The 22,276-nt window shown below is 40.5% G+C and overlaps 1 protein-coding gene across 1 annotated transcript in view; it reads left to right on the top strand.

Moving 5' to 3' along the window:
• LOC134303547 (junction plakoglobin-like) overlaps positions 1-7,819 on the top strand; it is a 12,845-nt gene extending 5,026 nt beyond the window's left edge. Inside the window, exons 8-16 of the mRNA XM_062988987.1 lie at positions 613-716; positions 1,109-1,486; positions 3,255-3,398; positions 3,662-3,781; positions 5,243-5,393; positions 5,553-5,674; positions 5,764-5,806; positions 5,880-6,026; positions 7,052-7,819. Of these exons, the coding sequence (XP_062845057.1) occupies positions 613-716; positions 1,109-1,486; positions 3,255-3,398; positions 3,662-3,781; positions 5,243-5,393; positions 5,553-5,674; positions 5,764-5,806; positions 5,880-6,010 (1,193 nt within the window). The 3' untranslated portion in view covers positions 6,011-6,026; positions 7,052-7,819. The remainder of the gene's footprint in view (positions 1-612; positions 717-1,108; positions 1,487-3,254; positions 3,399-3,661; positions 3,782-5,242; positions 5,394-5,552; positions 5,675-5,763; positions 5,807-5,879; positions 6,027-7,051) is intronic.
• Positions 7,820-22,276: the final 14,457 nt, after the last annotated feature.

The following is a 22,276-nucleotide window of genomic DNA, read 5'->3' as shown; positions in this document are numbered from 1 at the left end:
TTTAGTTTATTTAATTTAGACTAAATAACCTTACGCCTGACTTCCCCCCCCTTCCTGAACCCTACTGACTTCTTCTGACCCCTTTCCAGGTGATCAGATCTCTTAAGGTGTGTTCATGTCGACTCTGTTTGGTATTGATTTGAATTAGAATTAGAAAGGTTAAGACTTTTGACAGAACCCTGATATAATTATTTACATTCACAGTACATACTGTCTAAGCAATTGAGGGTTATAAGGGCCTCGCTCAAGGGCCCAGCAGTGATAACCTGGCAGTGGTGGGGCTTGAACCAGTGACCCTTTGAATACTGGTCCAGTATCTCAACCACTAGGCTACAACTGTCCATATTATGTAGAAATTATGCATCAATCAGACACAATGAATCAGTCTAACTCATTCCATCAGGTCAGTGAAGCAAATGAGGGAGAAGTTCAGGCAACAATGAATAAAGAGCGCTAGGTAAAACTGGGAACAACACATCAGCTACTCAATCCACCAACGTGCCATGACACCATGTCAGGTCGATGCTTTTGTCGATGCAGTATGTACTTTATAAAATAAAGATGAATCTGACGCTGTTCTTGTGACTGCGCTGGTTTTTTGGGGTGTTGTAGGAGGGATGCAGGCTCTCGCTCAGCACCTGACTGGTTCCAGTACCCGTCTCATTCAGAACTGTCTCTGGACTCTAAGAAACCTGAGCGATGCCGCCACCAAACAAGTAGGTAAAAAAATAAACCAACAATAATAAATAAATAAAAGTTACTGAACTATAAACACACTCAGTAAAATCACGTTTCTTTTCATTAATTACACACAGATTATAAACACTCAGGTAAAGTACATGTGTTTAATAGCAGCACATATAAACAGGACATGGAACAGTGGTCTGTTTTCCAAGTATGAAACATAAATAACACTGACAATAATCAAAACCCAAACTGTCACCATATACTGAACGGCTGCTGGAACTTGAATGAAATGAAAACTGTTGCATGTTTTTGTAATGGCTGCAGCCAAACTAACCCTATTTATGACTCTAATCTGCACTAACTGCTACCTCTGATTAGTAGCTGATGGGTTCTAATCCCTGTATCACTCCTCTGTGTTCAGGAAGGACTGGACTCTCTGCTCGTGGTTCTGGTATCTCAGCTCGGATCGGACGACGTGAACGTACTGACGTGCGCTACAGGAATCCTCTCCAACCTCACCTGTAATAACGCTCTTAACAAATCACTGGTGGTGCAGCGGGGGGGCGTGGAGGCGCTCATCAACGCCTTATTGCGCACCACTGTGAATCAGGACGAGGCAGAGGTGACCGTGTGTGCTTCTGTGAATCAGGACGTAGCCGAGCCCGCCGTATGTGCTTTACGCCACCTGACCGGGCGCCACCCTCTCGCCCAGACCGCCCAAAACGAAGTCAGAATCCATTACGGAATCCCAGCCATCATCAAGCTACTGGGACAACCACAATACTGGCCCGTCGTCAAGGTGAGTATAATCATAAATCATAAACATGAGGGATCTTCAAAAAGTTTCCTCACTTTATTTTAACTCTATTTATTAAGAATTATAAAAACAAACTCCATCACTTTTCTACATCGTCCCTTCTGATGCATTTTTCCAGCGTCATACCAACTTTTTAATGCTCGTAGCCACTGATGCGCTGGTGCTTTTACATCATCATCACTCTTCTTCCCCTTAAAGCTTCTTTCAGCCTCCAAAAAGGTGGAAATCAGATGGAGCTAAATCCGGACTAGAAGCGTCTCTCAGACACGAGTGATTCCTCCTCCTCCACCCTCACCGAGCAGAACCACAATACACACGTGCTGTCCTGTATGAGCTGCTGAAATGATCTGTGGGAGATTTGATCACCTTCAGAACGAAGTCGAGCATGTTCTCCACAATCTCAGGCTTTTTCTTTATTTTGTCCCTCCTCTTTATGTTCATGTATTCGGTGGAACATCTCGTCTCCTCAGTAGAACCGTAATCAGGGTCAAACACGCCGTGCTGATGTTCACTGATGCAGAGACGCTTCGTTCAGCCTGGAGCTCTGAGACGTTCACTCAGAAATGATCACGTCTGTCAGGAACTAATTAATCAGATTTATAATGAAATAAAAACATTAAAGATTTATTTATTTAATTTAGGATTTAGATATTTTATGCTGGTTTTGTAGTTGTTGTGTTGAGTCTGATTGGTGGTGTGCTTGTGTCCTGCGCTTTGACTGGTTGTTCTGTTTTCTCACAGTTTGAGGTCAGATAAACGTGTCACTGTGGTACAATTACACTTGCAACACCCTAGTAACCACTTCATATAATACCAAGTAACACCTTATTAACCGCCTGAAACACCTGCTCTATCAATCTGAAGGTTAAGGGTTTGAATGCTGGTTTTGCCCTTAAGCAAGGCCCTTAACCCTATTGACTCTATTGACGCGTTATAATGGTTGATCATGTGCTTCGACCTTGGTAACACCAAAATAACCACCTGGGATAACATAGCAACCACTTAGCAACACCGTAGCAACTATCTGGGATACTATAGCAAGCACCCAACAACACCCTGACAACCACCTGGACTATCATAGCAATCACCCTGCAACATCAACCACACAAAAATACTCTAGCAACCACACGGAACTGTTTCAGCTGGACAATCAGGCTTTTCTATTGTTCAGTGTGTGCAGAGAGTGTATGTGTGTGTATGTGTATGTGTGTATAGTGTGTGTGTATGTGTGTGATTATAGTGTGTGTGTGTGTGTGTATGTGTATAGTGTGTGTGCAGAGTGTGTGTGTGTGTTTACAGTGTGTATAGTGTGTGTGAGTGTGTGTGTGTGTGTTTATAGTGTGTGTGCGTTTGTATGTGTGTGTGTGTAGTGTGTGTGTGTGTGTGTGTGTGTGTGTATGACCCCCTGCTCTAAAGCATCAGTGCACTGTAGCGTGACTCTCTTCACGTGGTGTCGTGTTCTTTATACTCGTGAGCACATTTACAATCGTTCAGTCCTGCAGTAAATCTTCACTCATCCGTCTGTGCAGATCAGACAGCAAGAAAACCATGGAATATTATTTACTGCAGAGATACATCGAAATAAATAAATACATAGAAATAAATAAATACATAGAAATAAATGTATGTTTAATTAATTATAAGTTGCTTGAAGGTTAAATCTACTTTTAGACCTGTGAAGAGAAGTGAACCTATACCCTCAGTATTAAATGATCGTGTTCAGTATGGTTTGATGTCGGTTCTCCTGCAGGCCACCATCGGTTTGATCCGTAACTTGGCGCTGTGTCCAGCCAATCAAGCACCGCTGAGGGAGGCGGGTGCAATTCCACGATTGGTCAATCTGCTGCTGAAAGCTCACCAAGATGCTCAGAGACTCACACAGCACACCTACCAGGTACCATCCTAAATCAAAACCATAACCCTACACCCTAAACCCTAACCCCTAACCAAACCCTAACCCTACCCCTACCAGGTACCATCCTAAATCAAAACCATAACCCTAACCCCTAACCCTAACCTATAACCTAACCCTACCCCTACCAGGTACCATCCTAACCCTAATACTACCATCCCATCACGAGACCACTAGTTATTGTTATTCCACTGTACCACACAGTTATATAATTGTAATGAACGTCGGTGTTTCTCTGTGTGCAGGATGGAGTGAGTATGGAGGAGATAGTGGAGGGCTGTACTGGAGCGTTACACATACTGGCACGAGATCCAGTCAACCGCACGGAGATCGCCAGCATGCAGACCATCCCACTGTTTGTACAGGTGTGTGTTACAGTGTGTGTGTTACAGTAACAGTGTGTTAGTTACAGTGTGTCAACCGTTACATTTACAGTGTGTTACAGTGTGTTGCAGTTACAGTGTGTTACAGTTTCCGTGTTACAGTTACAGTGTGTGTTACAGTTACAGTGTGTGTGTGTTACAGTTACAGTGTGTGTTACAGTTACAGTGTGTGTGTGTTACAGTTACAGTGTGTGTTACAGTTACAGTGTGTTGCCGTTTCAGTGTTACAGTGTGTGTTACAGTTACAGTGTATTACAGTTACAGTGTGTGTTACAGTGTGTGTTACAGTTACAGTGTGTGTGTTACAGTTACAGTGTGTGTGTTACAGTTACAGTGTGTGTTACAGTTACAGTGTGTGTGTTACAGTTACAGTGTGTGTTACAGTTACAGTGTGTTACAGTTACAGTGTGTTACAGTGTGTGTTACAGTTACAGTGTGTTACAGTTACAGTGTGTGTTACAGTGTGTTACAGTGTGTGTTATAGTTACAGTGTGTGTTACAGTGTGTGTTACAGTGTGTTACAGTTACAGTGTGTGTTACAGTGTGTTACAGTTACAGTGTGTTACAGTGTGTGTTACAGTTACAGTGTGTGTTACAGTTACAGTGTGTGTTACAGTGTGTTACAGTTACAGTGTGTTACAGTTACAGTGTGTTACAGTGTGTGTTAGTTACAGTGTGTTACAGTTACTGTGTGTTACAGTGTGTTACAGTTACAGTGTGTGTGTGATACAGTTACAGTGGGTGTGTTCGAAAAGCTAGTGTGCTGTCTACATAGACAGCATTTTACTTCATCCTGTGCGCGCTCCCGAGAAGGAGGCTGTTCGAAATCCTAGATTCCTTAAAATCCACACTTCTGAGGCATCTTATTATTTCAATGTTATTTTGGCTCAAGAACGAGTGAGCGTCCGACGCTGCCTTAGTGATCAAGGCAATCCCAGAATTCATTGCGGGTCGGGTGCTCTTCTGTCACAGAAAAATAAACATGGCTGACGGGGCTGAGTTATTTTCAAAGGTAAATAAAATATTACTGATTTTTAACTTGTATAAACTTGTACCGAGTGTTTTTATTTGCAAGTTTGGGCTTGTCAGGAAATTTAACCGTTATCGGTACATGAAGGAAGATGCTATATTGACGTTAGCGTGCTGTGCTACCTCAATCCATTGGTTTTAATGGCTAAATGCTAAACGCGAAATGCTAAACCCGATGGAATCGCTATCTAAGAAGTGCGTTCGAATAACCTGCCTTTTAAGTCACTGACTTATTAGAATCCTCTCTACTGAGGCAGCTGCCTGTGTAGACAGTAAGACAGCAAGGCAGCTCACTAGGTTTTCGAACACACCCAGTGTGTTAGTTACAGTGTGTGTTTTCAAAATGTGTTATCACAAACTACCGTGAAAGCTGTGTGTGTGTGTGTGTGTGTGTGTGTGTGTGTGTGTGTGTAGTTGTTGTACTGGTGTGTAGACAGTGTGAAGCGAGTATCCGCCGGGGTTCTGTGTGAACTGGCTCTGGATAAACGCTCGGCTGAACTGATCGATGCTGAAGGAGCTTCTGCACCGTTAATGGAACTACTGCACTCAACCAACGAGGGTATCGGTGAGTGTTACACACACACACACACACACACACACACACACACACACTGCTGCACTCAACCAACGAGGGTATCGGTGAGTGTTACACACACACACACACACACACACACACACACTGCTGAACAGGGGCCGATGCTAACGCGGTGTGTTCTCCCGTTAGCCACGTACGCGGCGGCAGTGCTGTTCAGGATCTCGGAGGATAAAAACTCTGACTACAGGAAGCGAGTCTCTGTGGAACTCACACACTCGCTCTTCAAACACGACGCTCACGGCTGGGACGTGGTGAGATACACACACCTCATATTAGAGATCAATTATGAGCTGTCATGCTACACATGAGTACACTACAGTCAGTGATTGTATTCCCTCAGGTGCACTGTGCCGTTCCCCTCGATCACACCTACCTGCAGGACGGTAAGCTCTCTGATAAATAAAGACCCCCTGTGTTGTGTGTTTTATTTAAAAGTCTGTTGTTGTGTGTCGGTAGAGGGCGTGTACTCCCCCTACAGTTACCCCGACCTCCCCATGGAGGCGCTCTCTCTGGATCCAGACGTCCCTGAGCCCTACGTGTCAGAGGTGACCTTCGACCCCCGACTGATTTACCCAGAACCACTCTAACACCGTCTTGACGCAGGTTCGTCTGATACACACACACACACACACACACACACTCTCTGCGTACAGAACTGTTTAGATTTTTTTTTAAATGAAGGTACATAATATATGACTAAAAGTTTGTGAACCCCATGACATCCAGACCCCTCATCCTGCACCACTGGCTGCATAGCGCCTTTATTTATCATTTATACGTCTACACGTGTTCAGTACAATAAAATTCTTTCTTCACATATCCCAGCTCGTTTGGAAGTTGGGGTCAGAGCGCAGGGTCAGCCACCGTACGGCGCCCATGGAGCAGATAGGGTTAAGGGCCTTGCTCAAGGGCCCAACAGTGGCTGCATGGCAGAGCTGAGATTCGAACTCTTAACCTTTGGATTGATAGCCCAAAGCTCCACCAACTAGGCTACCACTGTCCCAAGTTAGTGTTCATCCCCTGTGATGCCAGCCCTCAGTCCTCAGTCTTGACTTGATTTTAGAAGATGACTGCAGGGATTCAGCCCCAGGAGCAGTGAAGTCTTTAGTAATGTGAAAGATTGTGTTGAGGTTCACAGTCAGCATTCCAAGTCATTATTGTTGGACAGGGTTGGGGTCAGGACTTACCAAGCTGTTTTCTCTAAAGCTCCCTTTGTACAAAACAGGCGAGGGCCTTCCCCATACTGATACCACAAGAATCAGGCTCTAGACCTATACTAGAACCTTTTAAACCCAAACCGGTGAATGAGACTGTAAGAGAGGGACGGTTGAGAGTTTAAATCCCAGCTCTACCATGCAGCCACTTTTGGGCCCTTGAGCAAGGCCCTTAACCCTCTCGGCTCCATGGCTGACCCTGCACTCTGACCCCAGCTTCTAAACGTAAATGTATATATGACTAATAAATTCTAATAATGATTTCCACTCTTCCAGAGTCCAGTTGTTTTGGATGTGATGTTCGGATGTCCACTTAATTTTGGTCATTAGAAGTGTTTTATAAAAGTGTATGAAGGATTTGATGTCATGGTGAATACTGGCTGTACTCGCTCCTGTTGAATTTGTCTTGTTTAGGTCAAGTACACTGGAGGAGGCGGGGCTTGATCACATATGGAGGCGGGGCTTGATCACATATGGAGGCGGGGCATGAGGACACATTAAATTGGGACTTGGTTACGCGAGGCGTCAGGGTTTGATGGCGTGCAGGCTGGACTCGTGCAGAGATGAAGACGTGGTTTGAGGAGATGAAGAGCAGCAGGACGTGTGGAGATGGAGACGAGGCTGAAGGAAACATGGAGGCAGTTAAATGTGGGGGTTAGAAGAGCATAGTGATGGTATAGAAACGGAGCTTATAGACAGAGGGGGGTCAGGACGACGTGATATAGGGAGGCAGGGCTGGTGGACATGTGTGGATTGAGGACAGTTGGAGGATCGAGGAGTTATGATGATAGACTTTATATCAGAGCTGGAAGACAGTGGAAGGTGGACGTTACACAGACATGGTCTGAGGGCCTGTGAGGGAGACTGATAACATGGAGGTCGAGCTTAGGTACATTTGTAGGTGAGTTTGAAGTTACCAATGCACTTAAACTCAGACTTGCACTGGAGGCAGAACGTGAGAGCTGAAGGTGGAGCTGAAGGAGAGCTGAAGGTGGAGTTTAAAAACAGTTAAAAATAGAGCTGGGGGACAGGTGAGAACAGGGCTGGTGAATATGGGATGTGAGGACAGGTGAATGTGGATTTTGGGGACAGATGAAGTTGGGGCATGAGGACGGATGAAAGTAGGTGTTCATGGCGCAGGAACAATGACATAAGAGAAGGGGCGGGGCTTGTGGACACCTGAAGGAGGGGCTTGGTTGTGTGTGTGTGTGGGCGGGGCTTGACCATTCTGAGTAAAACTGTGAGTGATGTATAATTAATATTTTTATGAAATATTTTGATTGTTCTGAATCAGTTTGTGCTGAAACAGCTGAAAGAACCACGCCTAAAGAACCACGCCTGATGAACCGATTCTGCATGTCGTGATTATTACGTGATTTTTACACATTGTTGAGCGATGATGTTACAGTGTGAGATTTGCTGGAGCTGTTTTCATTGTAAACGAGCCGTTTAGTTTGGATCATGTAGACTGAAGGATTAAACCTGATTAACTCTTCACTAAAGTAAACTAGTTAGCTCATTAATAAGTTAGTTAGAGTTACAGCAGTGGGTGAGAACTGAAATGTGATTTCATTTAAATACAGTTTATTTCAGCTGATCAGGTGGTGCGACTGTCTGATGATCTGATTAATATAAACAATTAAAAAAACAATTAATATTAAATTATAAATAAATGATTGAAAGTGATTCGGCTGGTACGGTTTATCATGATGTTAAAAAAAGAATAAATAGTAATTATGTGTATAAAATATTATATATGTTAATATTAGTAATTCATTCATGTTTATTTTAAAGGCTTTATAAAAAACTTTAATGAATTATTTAGCATTAAAAATAGATTTCATTTCTACGTTAAAGGTGCAACACAAAGTTACACTACAGTATTATTACTGTATAACTGAAATCATGAGTGTTGCACCACTGTAAAACACCTACAAGCCAAAACATATAAAATATTATTCAGTCTGAGCAGATTTATTAAAGGTTTTACTGAATAAATTACATATTCAGGATTAACACCAAAAACTACAACAGCACAACATGGTTTAACTTTCTACTTCTAATCACTTTCATGATTTTCTTCCCAAAAGAATTTTTGTTTAACCAGTAAGATATGATCTGATCTGATCTGATCTGATTTGATCTGATTTGATTTGATCTGATTTGATCTGATTTGATTTGATCTGACTTAATCTGATTTGATCTGATCTTATCTGATTTGATTTGATTTGATCTGATCTAATTTGATCTGATTTGATTTGATCTGACTTGATCTGATTTGATCTGATTTGATCTGATTTGATCTGATTTGATCTGATTTGATCTGATCTGATTTGATCTGATTTGATTTCTGACTGCTCTCTTAAACACGGCGTATTTTTACTTCAACGATTACAATTTGATGGTGTTGATATTGCTGTGTGAGCTGTGTGATCTGTTCATGCTGCTTGTGATCCAGTTCTGATCCAGTTTTTGATCCATGCTTGCTCTCCTACACTGTTGATCCATCATAAAGAAGATTTATATTTAGCAAAAATAGTCACTTTAATTCTGTTCACTGTGATTCAGTGTTTAAAATAAAACATGAACATGTCCAGGGTGTGAATAATATTATGGACACTGTTGTACTGTTCTGATAACAGTGATACTGACTCAGTTTTTCTTGTATTTACCTTAAAAATAAAAGAATAAATAAAAGAAATGAAGGACTGTGAGTTTTTTTCTTTAATTCTCTTAGTTTTTGGATCTTGATGTTAGCAGCACAAACTTGGACCCCTGAGCACATGAGCTCACAGTGAATCTGCTAATTTTTAAAAAACTGAATTCAATGTTGTTCATTATAAATCATAAAATAAGCAAAACAGTTTGTATGAAATTGTGACTTTTGAAAAAACGTACATAAATTTCAGAGTTTTTAAGTATTTAATGTGTTTATATTTGTAACAGGTGAACATGCAAATGTATAAACTTAAATAAGATTCTGAGCAAATCCACCCAGAGGCTTCAGCTTCAAGGGAATCAAATCAGAATGAGGGGATTTTATATTAAGTGAATCTCTTTATTTATTATTATTTATTTTATGAAGAAACTCTTTTACTGGTTCTGATTCACCTCAGCAAATAAGTGAAAATATTCTGTATAGGAACAAAACTTATTCTTATATTAGTGCATAATTACTTATACTTGACTGATTTTACTATAAAGAAATATATGTTCCCTCCCCGTAAAAATGTGCACTTCATTTTATTTAGAGGTATTTACTTATAGTGGTAGCCCAGTAGGTGGAGCTTTAGGTTATCAATTGAAAGATTGAGGGTTCGAATCCCAGGTCTACTATGCAGTCCTTGAGCAAGGCCCTTAACCCTCTCCGCTCCAGGGAAGCTGTACAATAGCTGACCCTGCACTCTGACCCCAGCTTGCAAATGAGCTGAGATATTTGAAGAGAGAATTTCGTTACTGTTTGTCTGTTTATGTATAAATGACAAATAAAGGCGTTCTAAAAGTTGCACATTAGACTGTGTGTATAATCAGTATCTGCACTATTGTAGAATAGTAATCTATAGAATCTATAGTAATAAGAGCATCTACCTGAAGAACCAACTCTTCAGAAGCCAGAGAAGAATTGCTGATCTGAGAGGTTTTATAGAAATAATCTTAGTAATCAGTAACGTCGTGATCCAAGTCATCACGATACAACATCCAAGTCATCATCGTGTATACTCGATACTGTTCCAACTCGTTTACTTAAAGATTTACTCCCAGCTATTGTAGAGCCCCTGCTTACATTAATCAATGCATCCCTTAGCCTTGGGTATGTTCCTAAATTGTTTAAAAGTGCCGTTATTAAACCCCTGATTAAAAAACCTAATCTTGATCCACATGTACTAGCTAATTATAGGCCGATTTCAAACCTTCCTTTTGTCTCTAAAATATTAGAAAAAGTCATTTCGAAACAATTATGTTCTTATTTGTGTTACGTGGGAGAGAAAGGACTCAAATGCGGAGGTTTTAAATAAATAAAAGTTTATTTATAAACAGAAAAACACAGAACATCACACACAAGACAAAACTCAAAAACAAACATAAGGAACCCCGATGGACTTTAGCTGGGGAGTGCAGGCAGCAACAAAAAGAAAAGAAGAAAACTAAAAGACGCTGGGCGCGAACCCCGGCCGCTCGGGTGAGAGCCGGGCGCGTAACCAGCGCGCTGCTGCAGCGGGGGAAAGCAGATGACCACATGCGCTTAAGGCGCTACAATTAGTTTTAGCTACAAAGCCTCGAAATCGCCTCAGGCGCAGTTCGAGGTAACAGACGGCTCCTTCATCAGCCGCAGCTAGAGCCAATCTGTTAAAGCACACAAAAGGGTGCGGATTCGAACCGGGGAGGCTGGCAGGACAGCCGCGCACTTAGCGGTGTCGCCATCCAGCGGTTGCAGAATCCCAGATTAATTATTTTAAGCTACCGAAAACCCCGAAATCGCCACTGGCGAAGTTCGGGGGAAACAGAGGGCTCCGTCATCAGCCGCAGCTAGAGCCACTCTGTTACGCAAACTGAGTAAAGCTCCTAGTGCGGATTCGAACCGGGGGTGCTGGCAGATCAACCGAGTGTTCTACCGAGTCGCCACCCACCGGTTGCCGAATACCACAACTAGAATAGCTAGGTAGACATTAGCGGGGAGAGGACCAGCGCCGTGTCACGGGGCTGGCTTCACCCGCTAATGCTAAATGCTAACGGGCAAAATAAAAACAGTACGAGGACTGCACGACATCGCACCACGCTACTTCTAAGAAGGTAAAAGAAAAGCTAATTACCTCAACCTTGCAGTCTACACACCCTGATGGCCTAATGCCACCGGGGGTACCTCTAAAACTACAAAAGAAGCGTGGGGGAGCCGTCAGCAGTCCCCAAGGACACCGCAGTGCCCAAAACAAAAGGAGCAAACAAGACAAAAGGTGCGACACCTGCAGCCAGGCGGCGTGCCCTTAAATAAGGGAGCCGCAGCTGCAGGTCGTTCACCCTAACGAGCTGGCCTCTTATTAAAGGCCTAGCTCTGTACTGCTCTGTAAGGCCTGTGACGTCAGGGAAGAGTGGTAAGTCCCACAAACGCCACAGAACCATTACAATTTGAATGAAAATTGTATTCATGAAAATTTTCAATCAGGATTTAGACCCAATCATAGTACCGAAACCGCATTAATTAGAGTAGTTAACGAGTTGTTAATGTCTTCTGATAATGGACGTGTCTCTTTTCTTGTTCTATTAGATCTTAGTGCAGCGTTTGATACGGTCGATCAGAACATTTTACTGGAGAGGCTAGAAGATACAGTAGGTGTTAAAGGACTCGCTCTCTCTTGGTTTCAATCATATCTGACTGACCGCTCTCAATTTGTTTATGTAAATAATAAATGCTCGGAAACTACAAAAGTAAAGTGTGGTGTTCCACAGGGGTCGGTACTGGGACCACTATTATTTACACTCTATATGCTTCCACTAGGTGAAATTATTCATAAACATGGCATAAAATTTCACTGCTATGCGGATGACACACAGCTGTATATATCAGCCAAACCAAATGATACTGACACAATCAGTAAGATAGAAGATTGTGTAAACAACATAAAAAACTGGATGTTGTGTAATTTTTTTTTACTTAATTTAGATAAAACTGAGGTTTTACTTGTTGGCTCTAAAGCTGCAAGAGACAAGTTGTCTAACCTGGTGCTAAACTTAAATACGTTCTCTGTTACTCCCAGCCCAGATGTAAAAAACTTGGGTGTCACAATAGATTCAGATCTTTCCTTTGATACACACATTAATAATATTACTAGAGTTGCTTTCTATCATTTGCATAATATCTCTAAAATAAGAAATATACTATCTGTTAATGACGCCGAAAAACTGATCCATGCGTTTATAACTTCTGGGTTAGATTATTGTAATGCTCTTCTAACTGGATGCTCTGGTAGATCCATAAACAAACTCCAGTTAGTTCAAAATGCAGCAGCTCGAGTGCTAACTAGAACTAAAAAATTTGATCATATCAGTCCTGTTCTATCATCTCTACACTGGCTGCCAGTTAAATCCCGCATTGATTACAAAATACTTTTACTAACCTATAAAGCGCTACATAGTCTGTACCACAGTATCTGAGTGAGCTTATTAATCACTACAACCCAGCGCGTCCACTTTGCTCACAAGATGCAGGGTTACTTATAGTTCCTAAAATTAAAAAGACCACAGCTGGTGGAAGAGCGTTTTCTTACAAAGCTCCACAACTTTGGAATAATCTTCCTGCCTCTGTTCGGGATTCGGACACGTCTCAATGTTTAAGTCTAGACTGAAAACATATTTATTTTCTCAGGCTTTTGATTAGTATAGACAGAGGAGCAGAGCTTGGGGGTTCTTGGTGATAGAAACTTGTGGTGATCAGGGATGTTGGGCTGCTGTCGTTTTGCCTCTCTTGTCCGATCACTCCGGTTTGGATAGGAGATGTGGGCGCTGATGTCCTGTGAAAGCCTTCATGACCTTGTTACCTGCTCGCTCTCCCTTTTAGTTATGCTGTAATATTTAGGGCTGCCGGAGTCTAAAACTCTCTGTAAAACTGTTTTACTCAACTAGCATTGTACATTATTAACTACATTCTTTGTTGTTTTACTCCAAAGGCGTTCTGATGGAAACCTGTTTACCCGCCGAGGTTAAGGATTAAAGTCGAGACTGCCGTGACAACTATGCTGCTCCTGCCAGATGTGACGGGTCTGGAATAATTGCACCAAGAATGACAAGAAATCACTACAGACTTTATTGAAGACTAGAGCGAAGAACAACTCAATTATTATTTATTTATTTATCTTTTTATTACCAGTTATAACTTTTATATCATTTAATTCTATGTTTGTATGCTTTGTGTAAATCGTGTATTTATTTAAAGTATCCTCCAGGCCACCCAAGAAGGATGGGCCCTGCTGAGTCTGGTTCCTCTTAAGGTTTCTTCCTGTAATTTTCAGGGAGTTTTTCCTTGCCACAGTCGCCCTCGGCTTGCTCAACAGGGGTTTTTGTATCTGTTGGTCCTGGATTTTGTAAAGTTGCTTTGAGACAATGTCTATTGTAAAAAGCGCTATATAAATAAAGTTGACTTGACTTGACTTAACGTTTTCATCCTCCAGCAGTTCATGTGATCAATTCCACTGTAAACTCATCATCTCTAAGCTGACTGAGACTGGACGGAACTGAGGGAAATTCTGTGGTTTAATGGTTCTGAAGTTTAATCGTTTGCAGCATCTGTTCTATAAACTGATATAAACAATAGGGATGAATAAATAAATAATAAAAAAACAATAAAGAGCTTGTTGGTGTCCGTGTGCATATACTGCACGTTGGAGTATTTATCACAGAATCTGGGACCCACCACACAAAATGGAACCGGTTACAGAGTTCAGCTTCTGCTTCGTATTAGATGCAATTCCACCACAGCACCACTAGGCGGCGGCAGAAGCTCACAATACTGTTGAGGGAAGTCCAGCTGCAACAGCCCGAGTTCAGATACACACATTCATTATAATGTTATAATGATCATTTTGTACGAATGCAATTGAATAAATATAAATTTTCACTCGGCAGTAGTTTGAGTGTAAACTCCTGCACACCCCAAAGTCATTTTAATGGTCCTAAAAACAAACTGTTGGTTATTAAGCTGCATCAGTGTTTGCTGGTCACACTGCTGGTTGCTGCAGTCAAGTACTGGGTGGGGGGGCTGGAAACACATTTTACTTTAATGGTCTTCTTGTTCGTTAAATTACTGAAATGTAAAAGCTTCACAGGAGGCAATTTGACTTTCTGACAAAATATAAAACTATAGTTTGTGATAAAGAGCAGTCGATGTGATCACAGCTGTACAGAGCAGAGCAGAGATTGAGCTGTACCTGGGTTCATGCAAACTTTCATCAGTAAAAATAATCAAAATAACAAAATAAAAGAGCATTACAGCAAATAACTGATAAATAAAGTGTGAGGGTCAAAAGTAAATATGTAACATGAGTAGAATAATCCATCAGTTTTAATGACGTGATCCAGCAGTCTCTAAGAACACAAGTAGTTTTTATAAATATAAAGATGTTCTGTAGCTAATCAGTGTCACTGTGCTGAGGAGAAGCACTTTGATTCATTTATACTGACAGACGTGAATACAAATTCTTTAGTGATTCTCTGACCGACAGGCAAAAACGTGTTCCTCTAAACCTGAACGACTTTAGTTCTTATTAAAGTGTAAATTTTAAGCCAGCTTGTTTCTAGCACTGATTATTAGCTTTTATTAGCATAAACCGGGCCTTCACTTGGTTCTGGTTCTGCTCTAGACCTTAAAACACATACAATTAGATCATATAATTATAAGCAGAAACCTACATAGATTCAAATTTCTTATATGCCTAATTAGGTTTAAAATATTTATCACAATGTAATTATTATTATAATCACACACACACACACACACACACACACACACACACACACACACACACACACACACACACACACACACACACATATGCTGTCTACAGTGAACTCAGACAGTATTCACACTGTGTATTGTGCTGTGGGTTTGATGTTGTTGATGTTGATTGTATTTCATCATTTGTGTCTAAAACTCAGTTGGATTCCACTTGCTGTAAACTGAATTGATTGAACAGAATTTGGAAGAGCACACCTGGGTCTGTAAGGGCCCCCAATTCACAATGTATCGTTGGGACAAAAATCAATCCATGAAGTCCAAGGAACTGTCTGTGGACGTTTGTGATCAGATTGTGGCAAGAATATAAAACTATTTAAAAGGTTTAAGTGTCAGAGGACCAAAGTGAGCTCAATAATTCTTAAGTGGAAGAAACTGGGCCCAACCCTGAACCTTCCTACAGTTAGCCTTTAGGCCCAATAAGGGATCTCCATTAATATTAAAATGTGTCTGTAAAAAGTTCCCGCCCAGGTCGGCGGGTGTGTGCCGTTACACCAAACCTTTCAGAGCTTGTTATTATGGGCATCACTTTGTACCATGCTGGATCAGGAAAAGGCCTTAAAAAAGCTGCTAATTGTGAATGAGACGATTTGACCTCAATGGTTTGATGGCGCACACACACGCACACACACACACACACACACACACACACACACACATACACATCAGGTCCCCCAGGACTTTAGGACTTTGATATTACAAACTAAATGAGTTACAGTAGTTTCGACTGTTCACTGCTGATAAACCAGGGAATTAACGATAGGTGGACTAATGACCTTGTTATTAAGTTTTAGGTCTTAATTAAGTCTCCAGTGGATTTACATCATGAAAACAGAACGTGTCCCTCGTTTACACCTTTAACCTCTATTCACTGTGTTGTTCATAACACCAGCAGTTTGGCCTAAATCTGAATAAATACAAATGTTAATATTATTATTGTTAGCTCAACATTTAATAATGAAGCTTTTGTTTTACTCGAGACTTTCTGAACTTCTTGATGCTAAAACACGTACTTTTAATCAACTAAATCTGTAACACAAACTGCACCCTGATTAAGGTGCAGAGTTTAAAATCTGCTGTGAAAATAATCATTCATTTATTTCTTTGTACCTTCATTAATGAACACGTTACTATGAGATTAGATTTAGATTTATTCTGACGACTGCATAGGATAAATTCACCTCATGTACATGTTTGTGCTTGTGGATCTTGTTTCGATGATCTAATACTCTGAGTGTTTTGAAGTTGATCGATTATAACCAGTAAAGAGTTTCTGGAAGCCCCTCAGATTCATGAGTTAGATGAAGTGGTGAAGAGTTCTGGTTCGAGCTGACTTCAGTGTAATATAGAGCGTTAGAGAGGTGAAGAAGACAGTGCAGGCAGGGTCGAGTGGGTGGCAAAGAGTGGCAGGAGTGATTTGTGCTAGAAGGGTATCTGCCAAAGTAAAGGGAGAGTCTACATGACAGTAGTGAGGCCTGCTTTGTTGTACGGCTTGTGGACGGTGGTGCTCAATAAAAGACAGGCGAGGTAGCTGGAGGTGATGAGGATGGACTGGATCAGGATGGAGTTTATTAGAGGGAAGGAGCAGGTCGGATTTTCAGGAGGGATGAGACTTCAGGTTCAGGGTACTAAAGATGAAGCCGCCAGGCAGGAGAAGGTTTATGGGTGTGGTGAGGGAGGACATGATGTTCAGGATAGGGTAAGATGGGGACGAATGATATGCTGTGGTGAACCCGAACAGAAACAGCCAAAAGAAGAAGAAACGGCCCGATGGCTTCATGTGTTTTGGAAGATTTACTAACTAGGTACTAACCTGTGTCCCTCTTTAGTCAGCATGGGAACTAAGCATATATGAGAAGAAAATATTAAATTTAAGTTAAAGTTAAATTAAGCTTTAATTCATAAAAGTGTCGATTTTTGCTCTTCCTGAGAACATATAAGCACCAGCTTACAGGATCAGCAGCTCACTTCAACAATCTACAGTTCTGTTTCTAAACTCCAACATAAAAATAATAATCAAGGATCAAACAAACATTCCAACATTTAATGAAGATTTTGTGTGAAGGATTTAATTGCAGAATGTCATCATCACATGGAACACGTGTGTTTATGAACATTAACCAGGTTTAATTACGGGTGTTTTGGTAATTGATGATGATAATAATGAGGTTCTCCAGGGAAGAGTCCGTCCTCCTCATGAGATTGATGGTCTGAAGTTCTGTGGATGAAATGTCCTCTCTGTAATAAACATGTTTATCAGAGCTTCATCCATCAGGGAGAGATGAACCATCACTAACTTGCTGATGAAACCTGATGAAACTTTCTACAGGGAATAAAGTTCTGAGGCCTCAGATTTGTAGAACATAAACAATGTTTGCATTATTTTGCCTTTTGGACCATGCTGCTGTTAAGCCTCTGTATTAAAGATACAGAAGATAAAGATGTTTATGACGTTACACGAAGTATCAGTTTGTGTTTCAGATTTAATATAAAACTTTAAATAAAGTTGCAACAACTAAAGTGATATAAAGTGATACAGGCCAATCACTACTGACTTCTGAGCAGTGGTAGCTCAGTGGACTACTAATCAGAAGGTGTAAATCCACTAAATGTACAGAAATCTGAACGTGTTTTACCATCTTCTGATGTGCTTTACATAGAATACAAAAATAAAGGGCCCGACTCTTTATGTAGAAGCTTCATGTTAAAATCGCTGTAAAAAGTATTTACCCACTCTTAATTTTTGCAAAAGACAAAAGCAACCAGAGTAACCAAACACAGGTTTGAGGTTATAATTTTATTATTTAGTGAAGAAAACAACTCAACACCAACTGGACCTGTGAGGAAAACCTGTCCCATTAATGACTGAACCAGTTAGATCAGACACACAGGCTTCATTACTGCAGCTCTGTGGAATCTAAACATTATTTAAATAAAACTTTACACACAATGTGAAGAGACTTAACAAACAACACCGTAATGCAACGACAAGAAATTTAAAAACATGAGAAAAGGTTCCTGAAATATCAGTCTGGTTACAGAGCCAGTGCTTATAGACTGGGACGCCATCAAATTGTAGTGACTTAGAAGTGGAACAGTGGTTAATTTTTCCAAGTGCTCGTGCACAACTTATACAGGAAGTCACAAAACCAGAATTAAGAACCGTCTCTCCATCAGAGCTGGAACAGGAATCTAACACACAGAGTTAGTAGTTTTACAATCCCAGATAATGTAGCAGCGATTAAAGTTAATATTAAAGATGAGAAACTCTGTGGTATAATCAGCACACATGCAACAAGCTCAACAAGATCAGAGCTTCTGATTGTAATTGTTAGTAAGAAATGCTGTTATTTGCATTTGTTCAGTTTGTGTCACACAGATGACGTGGTAATGAAACGCTCGATCGGCTTTCTAACGACTTCCTGTTTAACTTCACAAAGTTTGGAGGTTTTTTATTATAAGCACATTTACAAATTAACGTATTCTATTCCTAATGGGACGCACGCTTATAAATGTAATAACATCTGGAAGAACAGAAGCTAAGGTAAGCAGCGGTTATGATTTTTTTGCTGTGTTTGGGATTTTGGCCGCTGTGCCATAATTTGCAATGAAAACAAAACGTCAGTTTAAGCTTTTAACTGGTACCTAGGAAAGTAAAGGCACGAAGTAAAATGGCTAAATACACTCGCTAATCTGTATATAAAATATATGTTTTGTGTACATTATATTGACTCGGACTCTAGACTAAAGACTCGTGACTCGACTCGGACTCGTATTTTGTGACTTGTGAATATCTCTGCACCCTGGTACCTTGTAACTCGATGTCCCCTCAAAATCTCTGAAACATGAAGCCCTTCATCGAAAACATTTTACCTTTAAACTCAATGTGTTCAGCCTTTTTTTTAAAATTTATTTATTTAATTTCAAATTAACAATAAACAGTCGCTTTGTTCAGCACTTGGCTTGAGCAGTAAAAGCTCATCAGTGTGTGAATCTGAGAAATGGTGAGAATCAGAATCAGCTTCTCCCAGAGTCTAAAACGCTTCTGGTTCAAAATAAAGCTTAACGTGGTTTAATGTAGTAAAAGAAGGAGACAGGAGCACTAAACTTCTCTTACTCATCGTCATGTATACTCGACCCTGTTCTAACTCGTATACTTAAAGCTCTCTTTTATTTGTGCTGTAGTAGTTAGGGTCTCCTGATGAGATTGATGAAGCTTCTGGATGTTACAAAAATCAAGCTCTGCTGAAAGGTTTCTAAATCCAGATTTATGGTGGCCGGGGAGAGAGGGGGGCTGAAAGTGGCTTAATACAATAATAATAATAATTCCATTTCTTTTAAACATCCTACAATAATTTCTAAAGCAGAGTCGTCACTACAAAACAGCTGAATATTCTGAGATCTGAAACATTTAATTTTATTACACAATGAATTCACTGATTCCATAATTTAGGTTTTTATTTCCACTCTCTATAAAACACTGATCATTTCATGATCAAATATTCCAGTTGATTAAGTTCATAACCATCAGAATTATGCTCTGAATGCTTTAGGATTTAGTCCAAGAATATGCAGAATGCCATCATCACATGGAACACGTGTTTGTTTATGAACATTAACCAGGTTTAATTACGGGTGTTTTGGTAATTGACGATGATAATAATGAGGTTCTCCAGGGAAGAGTTCGTCCTCCTCATGAGATTGATGGTCTGAAGTTCTGTGGATGAAATGTCCTCTCTGTAATAAACATGTTTATCAGAGCTTCATCCATCAGGGAGAGATGAACCATCACTAACTTGCTGATGAAACCTGATGAAACTTTCTACAGGGAATAAAGTTCTGAGGCCTCAGATTTGCTGGACGTGACCTTTTTTAACCTTTATTATCTTTTGGACAATGTTAGCGATACAGTGACATGGATGATTAATTCTCACTTTTGCTTTTAATCAGAAGCCATCTTTAAGGACGTCATCTTTAAGTGGGCATTAGAGTTATTTGTTTATTATGTATTCAGGGGCGTAGTTTAATTTTGAATATTCCCGCGTTTGATTTTAGGGGGATCCAGAGTGATCCATCCATGCTGGAGGAGTTACCCAGCTTACTAAATAAAACTAATCATGTAAACCTTCTGTACAATTATTTTATACTCCACTGACCTACAACAAATCAGCTATAGTTAGCCTGGAGCTAAAGCTAACAAGTAAACTGGTAACTTAAACACGCAGCAAAACGTGCAGAATCAACTGTAAACTATACAAACACAACTAACTACTAACTCATGAGGACTCTCTTCTCCCCTCTGATCCTCTTTGTTAACAGTTTTGTTTTTCCATCCCGTCTGATTTCTGATTACTTGAGTAACATGAATTTCAGGTTACATGAGGAGATATTTGAAACTTTTGGACGGTCCTTCCCATCTACCGTCTGTCCTGTCGCTTCAGCTCAAGCGTCCGCACGATTTTCACTTTTATTCTCTGTTTTGTTGTCTTCTGTCAGGACTTTTCAGGACTTCAGGAACTCTTCGTTTTACTGCCCTGCTGTGCAGCTTCCTTTTGATTTGAGTTTTCTTGTAGTTTTTTTGCATTCTCTTCCTCGTCTTCCTCAGCAAGTGCTAATCAGATATTCATTTCCATTTTGTATTGTTAACAATAAAAGCGTTTTGGCGGCGGCATTAAATTTTGAAAGTAGCCCAAAAAAATCACACCACAAAACCTGTGAATTTTCACCCAGTTTGCAGGAAAGCCGTGAATATTGGAGCGCAAACTCAACTTTAATAAAATTCTTAAGCTTATCTCCATTGTTTCACTGATTATTATGTGGGTTTTCTGATACACAACAAGAAGATAAATTACAGGCCTTCATGTCTAAGGACAGATAGGAACTTCAGGCTGTTCAAAAAGAACTTAAGAGGAAACTAAGAGAAGATGGGGACTGCTACAGTAAGAAGATTGAGGTTAGGATTGGACAGAACAGCACGTGAGGTGTGGAACAGGATGAAGAAGTACAGGGAGACATGGAATTTACTGAGTTGTAGGAGGGGATGGTGTGAGGGGTGAGGTGTCCTAGTCCAGCGTTATGTTGATGTTATGTTGAAGTACAAGCTGACTTGTACTTACTTACTAACACACTTTTCCATAAAAAAAAAAAAAAATTTTTTTAAATCAAAACGAAAACACTTTGGTTCTAACAGGTTTTAGCAGATTTGTGTTCTTGGACTGCTGTCTACTTAGACTAGAGTAATGAAATGTTTACTATGGAAGCACATCTGTAGGTCGCTCTGGATTAGAGCGTCTGGCAAATGCCGAAAAAGAAAATGTAAATGTTGGTTTTGGGGGTGTTAGGAAAGTCGGGGCTACCCTTTGGAGTCAAAAGTCTGCTGGGGGGGGGGGGGGGGGGCTGGTAGAGTGTCAGTATGGTGTGCTGAAGAACATTAATATTATTATTGTTTTTAATAGTATGTGTATTATATTTTATTATGATATTCTACTACTATTTTATATCATATATTTTGTCATTATGATTATATAACTGAACTAGATGCTCATAGTCAATAAGCTGCTGCTATCATGTACCACTGTCGCACTGTTATTGTCCACAGTTCCACTAGTCCTTCATCTGGCTCTAGTTACCACACATCACTAGTGGATGAACTATCACATCACTGCCACTGCTGCAGTCTCGTTAACACTCCAATATAGTTCATAAGTGCTTCTCATCCTCCGGGACCCTGAACAGGAGCACCAGGCCTGTTTAGAACGTGAGCAGTGCACAGAATCATTTGCTGCATTTTGCCTCTCTGACCTTTAGCCATGACCTGGTTTTTGGTTCTTCTAACATTCTCTTTATTTTAATGACCCTTTTATCCAAAACAATTAAATCTGGTCTTTATAAGAGTATCTTTGTACTCATTTAGGAGATCTTTCCATGTGATCTTATACACTTCCAGTGTAGTGCGCTGTAATTTGAGCTCTCATTTTCTGCTGTTTTAGAACACGTGTGTGAGCAGCTTTTTCTTCCTAATCAATTTAGTTTGAACTATCTAAGGTTGTGTGGAATACGGACTCTAGGTGTTGGGTTGCCTGTTCGTGCTTTGATTCCAGTAGGCTGTTTATGAACACAGCAGCAGTTTCAGACGT

This window comes from Trichomycterus rosablanca, chromosome 2 (assembly GCF_030014385.1).
Source record: "Trichomycterus rosablanca isolate fTriRos1 chromosome 2, fTriRos1.hap1, whole genome shotgun sequence".
NCBI lineage: Eukaryota > Metazoa > Chordata > Actinopteri > Siluriformes > Trichomycteridae > Trichomycterus > Trichomycterus rosablanca.
This window is presented reverse-complemented; position numbering and strand designations above follow the sequence as displayed.